Here is a 9,581-nt window from a genome sequence, read left to right on the forward strand (position 1 = left end):
AGGAAGCACCAAATCCCATAGCTCTGCAGGGGGGCATCCAGGCCGGGACAGCCCGCTGTGGTCCCCCCGGGCCTAAAGCCTCACTCTCGTCCTACAGCCCGGGCCCTAGGACCAGCCCACAGTCTTCGTCAGGTCCCAGCTTCTCGGCATCAAGTGAAGAATGACTTCCCGAGGACCAAGGGCCACAAGCAAGCCTGAGCCCCACTGCCCAGCTGCTGCTCCCGGAGGAGACGGCTTCTCACCACCTGCCCGGCCAGGAAACGCAGCCAGGCAGGAACACACGCCTGCTCCTTTCTGACTGACAGTGAAAGAGACGTCCCTCTGCCTCAGGTGCCCGCAGACGCCAGGGTGGCCGGACGGGGTGGGAGGTGCTGCCACGTGTGCTGGGAAAGAGGCGCAGCTCCGGGTCTGGGAAGCCTTGAGTGTTCTGCGCCGAGGAGACGGCCAGGGCCTGCGGCTGCAGAGACGAGGGCGGCCGACGGGGGCCAGGGGCCGGGGGCTGGATGCTCTCGCCCAGGCTGCAGGTTTGGAAAGAGACTCGGTGCACACTGGGCTAACGTGTATATGGCTTTTTATCGATGCTGGGGACACGAGGTGAGCGGGGAACGAGCACAGTGACCGCGGGCACAACGCGGCCCATGTCCTCCACCACCGCTCGGAATGGCCGCCCTGCTCCTCGGGATTCACAGCAAGTCCCTCAGGAATGCTAGGCGGGGCCTCCCCGCAGGGCCCCTGGCAAAGCTCAGCCAGCTGTTCACTACCCTCCCCTCCTTACCTGGACCTCAGGGGAACTAAGAACCTGTACCTTCCTTTTCAAGCCCTCTGGCTCTGAACAGATACCACGTCTTCAGACAGCGCTGCTGCACTTTGATTAAGAGAGAAGCACAGGCAGGAGGGGAAGAGAAGCCAGTGGCTGCTGGCTCCGGTCCTAGAAAGGGAGCCGGCAGCTGGGTCTCCCACCGCAAGGCCAAGGCCCGGCAGTTTCATTTTGGCCTTTCTGGGAAGCGGGTCTTCTGTATTTTTGCGGTTTGACATCACCCGTCAGCAAGGTGAGGTCGCGGGACAGTCCCCGTTCGAGTCCAACCCGTCTAGCCTGTAGCTCAGGTCTGTGGTGTCCCGGGAAGCCCCCGGCAGCAGGAGGTCCACGCCAGCACCAGGCTTTAGTCTTGGCTCTGCACAGTCCAGTCTCCCCGTCTCGCCTCCCAAACAGCCACTCCCACGCAGCGTGGGAGCTCCCCAGTCCGAGCAGGGTTCTAAGCCCTCTGCTCCCACACGGCAGCCTGTCCGCGGCCCTCCACGAGCACAGAGGATGCGCACACACGCACGGATCCCTGGCCGCTGCTTGCCTTCCGTCAGGAGTCAGGAGGTGCTGCCATCCCGCTGGTCCGGGACGCTCAGAAAACAGAAAATGCCACCACTTTCTGCCAAGAGAGCCTCCCTCGGGGTGAGGCCTAGGCGGAGCTTTGGAGGAGGAGGGTGGCGGGCATGCAGCGAGGAAGCTCCCGGGGTGACGACGGGCCAGGCTTCTCTCACCTCCGAGGGGCCCTCCTCAGCCGCCGTCAGAGGGAGGGGTCTTTAGAAAGAGGGCGAGGGCGGAGGAACGCGGGCACGGCCGCACACGGGTGGCAGGGGCGCCTCGAGGGCTGCCCGGCTGAGGCGGCGGCGGCTCGGCCGCGGCCCTACTTGTTCTTGCCTAGCAGCGCGTCCACCTCCTCCTCGGGCTTGAGCGAGTGCCACTGGGCGATGGGCCGGCGGGGGTTGGCCAGCATGTCGGACCAGTGCCGCAGCTCCGTGCCCGTGGCGCTGCTGCCCACGAAGATCTTGCCGATGGCTTCGTTCTTGCCCAGCTTGTCATAATCCAGCACGGTGACCACCACCTGGACTTTCTGCAGGGGGCAGAGGGAGGGGCAGTGGGCAGGAGAAGTGCCCGGCGGCCGGCCCCTCCCTCCCCAGCTCCAACCGGGCCGGGCACACAGAGGCGGGGCCCGCGCCTCTGACGCGTCCTTCGCGTCTACCAACGACTGAACACAGGCCCCCGGCAGCGTGCTGAGCGCCTGGGAGCAGGAGGGCAGATGCATCCTCGCGAGGTGACAAAGGTCACGCCCGAGAGGCCAGCACGAGGCGCCTCGGGGCCTCAGAGGGAGTGATGTCCGGCTGGTGAGTGAGGGCAGGCTTCACGGAGGAAGTGACCTGGACTGGGGGGTGGAGGCTGAGGCCATCCCCAGGCGGACAGGAGAGGAGAGGACCCCAGGCAGGAGAGCATCCGGCTCGGGGTGGGGAGGGGGGAGGGGGGGGGGGGAGCGCAGCCTCTCCACACGCGCGCCCTGCCACCGACCTCGAGGCCAAAAGGAGGTGTCTGTCTGTCTGTGAGCAGCTCCCGCTCACCTCCCCCGAAAAGGGGCAGGCTGGGAAGCGCCGGCGTGGCCGGCCGCCCGCCCCGCGCCCGCCCCGCGCCCGCCCCTGCCGGCCCAGCACCTGGATCTGCTCGCAGGGGATCTCGAAGCTGAAGGACTCGTTGAAGTAGGGGTTCAGGGTCTTCTTTTTCACCGTCGTCTTCTTCTTCTTGAGCCTCTTGCCGTTCTGCATCAGGTGGATCTTCACGTAGGGGTCTGCGCGGAGGCAGCCGGCGAGGCCCTGAGCACGCGCCCGCCCGCCCGCTTCCGGGCCAGGGCGGCCCCCAGAGGCTTCCCCTCTGGGCCCCGCCCTGGCTGTGGCCGCCCGGAGCTCGGAGCTCTGCTGGGACGGGCCTGCGCCGGCGCTCGGTGAGGAGCCAGGGGGCACGTCAGCGACCCACCCCATCGCATATGCTCCCGACCTTGTCGATGAGCCACGAGGCCCAGAGAAGGGCACCCGTCCGCCCGAGGTCACACGGGGGCTCAGGGACAGAGCCGGGCTGGCGGGAACCTGGGCAGTTCAGGAGGCCGGGCAGTCGCCCCCCACCCCAGCCCCGCCCCCATCTCCCCCCGGGTAGAAGGGCCCGCGTCGGGCCGAGTCCTCCCACCGCCTGCCCTCCCTGTACCTGCCTCACCTGGGGGTGACATCCCTGACCCCTTCCCTCCAGGGCCCACAGGGAGAGCAGCGGAAAGGCAGCTCTCGGCGGGGCGCCCCGCCCCGTCCTGCCCTGAGGACCCAAAGCCACTCAGACAGCCTGTGTGTCCCGCGCGTCTGAGGCCTGCTATCCAGGTCGAGAGCTCTGGGCCGCGACCGGCTGGCAGGTGCCCCCCCCCCCCCCCTGGGTCGCCCAGAGCCACGCACACACCTGAAAGGCCACCCACGTCCATCTTCTTGAGATTCTTGGCCTCCAGGATGCAGACGGTGAGCTTCCCAGCTGTGGGCACGTAGCGCAACGAGGTGCAGATGTCACCCAGCTTCTCCGGCTGTCGGGGGAAGGGGACGCGGTCAGCGCAGCAGCGCCTGTGTCCAGCACGGCTGACCCCCTCGGGGCCTCAGGCCAGGGGCGGCACAGCCCTGGCCGTGACGGGTGGACACCGCAGAGCCGAGGACAGGCTGCTGGCGGTGTGGTGCCGAGGCGGCTCCGGACGGGCGTGGGGTTTGCTGGGGCCCCTCCCCAGCCTGGCAGGCGGCGGAGGGGGATGAGGTGGGGATGCGGGGAGCCCCCCTTCCTGATCACGGCCATCCCACTTGCAGAGCGAGCTGCAGTCCTCCAAGCCCTCGGCATCCCTTTCCTTGTGTTAGCGTCACAGGGCAAGGACCTTGTGACTAGCAAGAGAGGGGGCTCCTGGGCCCGAGAGCTCAGCCGGCGCCACGGCACAGTCGAGACTTCTCAGAGGTGGGCCTCGGGGCCCGGGCCGGCCGCCTCGCCCACTGACCCTTCCTCCAGGCGACCTGAGCCCCGAGGTGAGGAAGGGCACACCTCACATGCGCGGACTCGGCCAACACGCTCGGCTGGTGCTTGGAAGGGATGGTGGGGGCTTTGGTACACGGTAGGCGCTCAATAAATATTTGGCAAACGAGTGAGTGCGTGCTGTGGCAGTTTCTAGGAAGACAGGCCTCCCTTGCTGAGAATCCTCTAGAACAATGTGGGCCCTCCCTGTGGGTGAATGAGGTCCCCAGGTGGGTCACCGGCCCTAAGTGGGCCCAGAGCCGCGGGAGAAACACGAGTGACGCCTCCTGTCCCCCCGAGGTGCCCCGCCGCGTGGCTGACCCTCGTCTGCAGACGCAGAGCCGGGGGCGTGGGGCAGGCTCGCCAGGCTCTCCCGCCCTTACCTCCTCCTTCTCTCCGCCCTGCAGGTCCCTCCACTCCTCGATGGGCTGCCCCAGGTCCACGGTGTTCATGGGCACCTTCACCTCCCCGATGATGTCGTGTTTGGAGAAGCGGTCAAAGTCGTAGATGGCCATCACCAGGGTCTTGCCCCCCAGCTCCTGGTAGGGCACCTGCAGGGCACAGGCAGGATGGAGGGGTCAGGGCAGCTCGGGGCCTCTGCAGAACGCCTGCCGAGTCTGCGGACACCGGGGCTCGGGTCCAGGCCGAGCTGGTTCTGGGCCTCAGCCACAGCCCAGGACCAGGGGAAGGTCCGCAGCGGGCCAGCCTGTCACCTTGAAGGTGAAAGTCTCATTGAAGGCGGGGTTCAGCGTCTTCCGATGGACTTTGGTCTCATATTTCTTCTTCTTGTCTGGAAGGAGGAAGACCTTGACATAAGGATCCGAGGTGCCGCCCATGTCCAGGGCGGGCAGCTCCGCGGCCTGCAGGACGCCCACGGTGAGCTGTGGAGTGAGTGGGCACCGGGTCAGCCCCGAGGGGGCGGGCGGGTGCCGGACAGGAAGTCGGCCTCCACCTCCCTCCCCAGGGAATCGCAGTAACACGGGGCAGACAGGCGCCGCGAGGTGCCTGGTCTGCCCGAGGAGGGCGGCACGTGGACGGCGGGCAGGCTGAGCGCAGCCCCTCTTCCCTAGAGCCGGGGTGCCCGCCCCGTGGCGGCCTGGGGGCCGCCGCCGCCCCCGCCCCGCGCACCTGGTTGGCCTGGAACTCGTAGTCCAGGGAGAACTGCAGCTTCCCCAGGTTCTCCGGCTCCTCGCCCTCGCCCTCGCCCTCGCCCTCGCCCTCCGTCAGGCCCGTCTCGGCGTCGTCATCGTCCTGGGGGGCTGAGGAGGGGAGGGAGGGTCAAGGAAGAGAAGGCGGGGAGCCCACCCCCGTGCAGACCCCGACCCAGAGCTGGGGGGCTCCGTCGGGCCCCGCTTCCCCTCAGCCCCCAGCCCGGCGCTGCCCCTGCGGGGCCAGCACGGCCCAGACGCCCCGCGGCTTCTTGAGTGGTGGGGCCTCCCTGTGACCCCCCGCCCCCCGCCGGCGCAGGCCACCACGTGGGCAGCACGTACCAGGCGTGCAGGCCGGGCGTCCAGGCCGGGCGAGTCCACAGGTGGGCGGAGAAGGGGGAGAGCGGTAAGAAAATCCTGCAGCTCAGACCAGCCGCACGGCAGGGCCGGGGCCCCCACAGGCGCACACGCACGTACGCACGTGCGCACGTGCACGCGCAGACTCAAAGGCCACGGCCCCTGGCTGACCTCCTGAGATCAAGCCTCCTTCCTCCCTCCACACTGAGTCCTTGGGCGAGAAACTCCTCCCAGAACAAACATGGGGAAAGTGGGGCGCCCGGGGCCTCTGCAAACTTAAATGGAGACACAGGCACGTCAGGGCCTCTTCCAGGCTCCCCGGAAGATGGGGAGAAGACCCACGTCCTTGTGGACGAGAGACGGGCCCGCGGGGCCCCACACGAGGACGTGGTCCAGCAGCCCCGCCGGCGGGAAGCCGGGTCACACGATGGTGGCTTCCTGGCGGGCGGGGGGCTCTCTTCCCAGCATTTTGTCCCAGCGGCCTCCGTCCGGGCCAGTCAAGGACAGTCCCTGCCCACGCGAGCGAGCCGCGCCCCCGGAGAGCATCGAGGGGCCTCGGGCCCCCGGCCCGCGCCTACCTGGCCGCGCTTCACGTCCTTCATGCTCACGGCGTCCTTGGCGCCCTTGCCCTTCTCCTTCTTGCTCTTCTTCTTCTTCCAGCAGCACTTCTTGCAGATGCAGAAGCAGCAGGCGAGCAGCAGAAGGCCCAGGAGCACCGCGATGGCGCCCAGCGCCCAGCGGGGCACTGCCCACGGGGAGACGGGGTCAGCGGCGCTCGGTCGGGCCCGGCCCCGCCGCCGCACCCCGCGTTGTAAACCCACGTTCAGTTGCACGCTTCGGTGCCCTCCCCTTTCTGCCGCCCAGCGGGGACAGCCTGTGACAGGGACAGCAGCCAGGCGCACACCACGGGGCCCCCATCTGGGCTCTGCTGAGATCTGACAACTTTGACCCTTGGAACTGCGGCTCACACGAAGGATGGGAGGGTCCTCATCAGACCCCGGTGGGGTAGGAAGGCCCGGCCCTCAGGCGCAGTCCTGAGAGGGCTGAGCCTGCGCCAGGAGGCCGGGCTCAGAGGGACCGCGGGTTTGGGGAAGTGCGCGGAGGGGCGGGCCGCGGGCCGGCCGTGGCTGCTCTCCGAGGTGCTGAAGCACCTCCTCCCACCAGTGGGGCTGCTCCCCGAATCCGGACCTCGGGTTTCTCCCCACAGCCTTTACCAGAAATCCAGGAAGCAGTAGGGGGTTTTATTTTCTATCTTGCAAAATAAAGTAGTGTTAAAGTATGACTGGAAAACTTGAATAATGAGTTCTGTTTCATAATTTTTTATCTTCTTTTGGTTCCATCTTTTATGACAGATTTCTAAGTATAAGAACGTTTATCCCCCCGGGAGGTTAGGGCACATAAAAACCCCCTTGTTCCCTTCATTAGTGCCAGACCACACTGCCCCCCATTCCTGAAGGGGATCCCCAAATAATCCAGCCCCAAGTCCAAACATTAGGAAAGATCACAGCTGTCACACCCCCATGGTGCCCCCCCACCCTCGCCCCCAAGCTGCATACAGGGATACTCACGAGGGAACTTGACCATCTCATTGAAGAATCGGTCCTTCAACGTGGCAAACAGGTCCCCCTTGCCCTCCCTGGCGCCTCCGCTCTCGGTGGAGTTGTCCAGGGGCCCAGCGGGCATGGTGGTGGTGGTGGGAGCCACCATGGGCTCCTGGTTCCTCTTGAAGATGTTCCTCATGGTGGCAGAGGGACGGCTACGGGTGAAGGGGACAGGATGAGCATCCCACGGGCCCGAGTGTAGACGGCTCTGCCCACGGGCCAGGAGAGGCTCTTCCAAAAGCTAAAGACTCTTTATGAATAAAGGCCATTACAACAAACCCACAGCAAACATCATTCTCAATGGTGAAAAAATTAAAGCATTTCCTCTAAGATCAGGAACGAGACAAGGATGTCCACTCTCACCACTATTATTCAACATAGTTTTGGAAGTCCTAGCCACGGCAATCAGAGAAGAAAAAGAAATAAAAGGAATCCAAATCGGAAAAGAGGAAGCAGAACTGTCACTGTTTGCAGGTGACATGATACCATACGTAGAGAATCCTAAAGATGCCACCAGAAAACTACTAGAGCTCGATGAATTTGGTAAAGTAGCAGCATACAAAACTAATACACAGAAATCTCTTGCATTCCTATATACTAACAATGAAAGATCAGAAAGAGAAATCAAGGAGACAATCCTATTTACCACAGCACCAAAAAGAATTAAATACCTAGGAATAAACCTACCTAAGGAGGCAAAAGATCTGTACTCAGAAAACTGTAAGACACTGATGAAAGAAATCAAAGATGACACAAATGGGTGGAGAGATATACCATGTTCTTGGATGGGAAGAATCAATATTGTCAAAATGACCATACTACCCAAAGCAATCTACAGATTCAATGCAATCCCATTCAAATTACCAATAGCGCTGTTCGCAGAAATAGAACAAAAAATTTCACAATTTGTGTGGAAACACAAAAGACCCCGAATAGCCAAAGCAATCTTGAGAAAGAAAAACGGAGCTGGAGGAATCAGGCTCCCTTACTTCAGACTATACTACAAAGCTATAGTAATCAAGACAGTATGGTACTGGCACAAAAACAGAAATACAGATCAATGGAACAGAATAGAGAACCCAGAAATAAACCCACACACCTGTGGTAAATCTATGACAAAGGAGGCAAGAATATACAAGGAGAAAAGACAGTCTCTTCAATAAGTGGTGCTGGGAAAACTGGACAGCTACACGTAAAAGAATGAAATTAGAACATTCTCTAACACCATACACAAAAATAAACTCAAAATGGATTAAAGACCTAAATGTAAGACTGGGTACTATAAAACTCTCAGCGGAAAACATAGGCAGAACTCTCTTTGACATAAATCGCAGCAATGTATTTTTTGATCCACCTCCTAGAGGAATGAAAATAAAAATAAACAAATGGGACCTAATTAAACTTTAAAGCTTTTGCCCAGCAAAGGGAAACTATAAACAAAACAAAAAGACAACCCACAGAATGGGAGAAAATATTTGCAAATGAAGCAACCAACAAGGGATTAATCTCCAAAATATACAAACACCTCACACAGCTCAATATCAAAAAAACAAAAAAACAAATAACCCAATCAAAACATGAGGTTAAGATCTAAATAGACATTTCTCCAAAGGCATACAGATGGCCAACAAACACATGAAAAGATGTTCAACATCACTAATTATTAGAGAAATGCAAATCAAAACTACAATGAGCTATCACCTCAAACAGGTCAGAATGGCCATCATCAAGAACTCTACAAACAATAATGCTGGAGAGGGTGTTGAGAGAAGGGAACCCTCCTACACTGCTGGTGGGAATGTCAATTGATACAGCCACTACGGAGAACAGTATGGAGGTTCCTTAAAAAACTAAAAATAGAACTACGATATGACCCAGCAATCCCACTACTGGGCATATACCTGGAGAAAATCATAATTTGAAAAGATACATGCACCCCAATGTTCACTGCAGCACTGTTTACAATAGCCAGGACATGGAAGCAACCTAAATGTCCATCAACAGATGAATGGATAAAGAAAATGTGGTACAGATATACAATGGAATATTACTCAGCCATAAAAAAAAACCAAAATAATGCCATTCACAGCAACATGGATGGACCTAGAGATTGTCATACTGAGTGAAGCCAGACAGAGAAAGACAAGTTTCATATGATATCACTTATATGTGGACTCTTAAAAAATGGTACAAATGAACTTATTTACAGAAACAGAAATAGAGTCACAAATGTAGAAAACGAACTTATGGTTAATAGGGTGGGGGGGGGTGGGATGAATTGGGAGATTGTGATTGATATATATACGCTACTATATATAAAATAGATAACTAATAATAACCTACTGCACCGCACAGGGAACTCTGCTCAATACTCTGTAATGACCTATATGGGAGAAGAATCTGAAAAGAGCGGGTTATGTATGTTTATAACAGATTCACTCTGCTGTACAGCAGAAACTAACACAACATTGTAAGTCAACTATACTCCAATAAAAATTAATTTTAGAAAAAAGACTGTATTAGCTGGGACTTCCCTGGTGGCGCAGTGGTTAAGAACCCGCCTGCCAATGCAGGGGACACGGGTTCGAGCCCTGGTCTGGGAAGATCCCACATGCCACGGAGCAACTAAGC

The 9,581-nt window shown here is 59.6% G+C and overlaps 1 protein-coding gene across 2 annotated transcripts; it reads right to left on the bottom strand.

The window, feature by feature from the left end:
- Nucleotides 1–1,659: 1,659 nt before the first annotated feature.
- On the bottom strand, nucleotides 1,660–7,094 carry SYT2 (synaptotagmin 2). Of its 2 annotated transcripts, none has more exons than XM_007456155.1 (8): nucleotides 6,906–7,094; nucleotides 5,928–6,094; nucleotides 4,973–5,095; nucleotides 4,558–4,725; nucleotides 4,228–4,395; nucleotides 3,260–3,377; nucleotides 2,476–2,609; nucleotides 1,660–1,886 (listed from the first exon to the last, which is right to left on the bottom strand). In XM_007456155.1, exons 1-8 carry the CDS (start codon nucleotides 7,087–7,089, stop codon nucleotides 1,680–1,682), a joined length of 1,269 nt encoding a protein of 422 aa, XP_007456217.1. In that variant the 5' UTR covers nucleotides 7,090–7,094; the 3' UTR covers nucleotides 1,660–1,679. The 2 variants fall into 2 exon arrangements, with proteins under 2 accessions (XP_007456217.1, XP_007456218.1); XM_007456156.1 differs by having other exon boundaries at nucleotides 1,680–1,886; nucleotides 6,918–7,089.
- Between the last annotated feature and the right edge of the window lie 2,487 nt (nucleotides 7,095–9,581).

This window comes from Lipotes vexillifer, unplaced genomic scaffold (assembly GCF_000442215.2).
Source record: "Lipotes vexillifer unplaced genomic scaffold, Lipotes_vexillifer_v1.1 scaffold1201, whole genome shotgun sequence".
NCBI classification, from domain to species: Eukaryota; Metazoa; Chordata; class Mammalia; order Artiodactyla; family Lipotidae; genus Lipotes; species Lipotes vexillifer.

Excerpts from the sequence above, each read along its gene's own strand:
- SYT2 (XM_007456155.1), bottom strand. The coding sequence starts at position 7,089 with ATGAGGAACATCTTCAAGAGGAACCAGGAGCCCATGGTGGCTCCCACC. Across the intron at positions 6,095-6,905 it reads GTTCCCTCGTGAGTATCCCT|TGCCCCGCTGGGCGCTGGGC; the intron begins GTATGCAGCTTG and ends CCCCGTGGGCAG. Across the intron at positions 5,096-5,927 it reads AGGACGTGAAGCGCGGCCAG|GACGATGACGACGCCGAGAC; the intron begins GTAGGCGCGGGC and ends TCAGCCCCCCAG.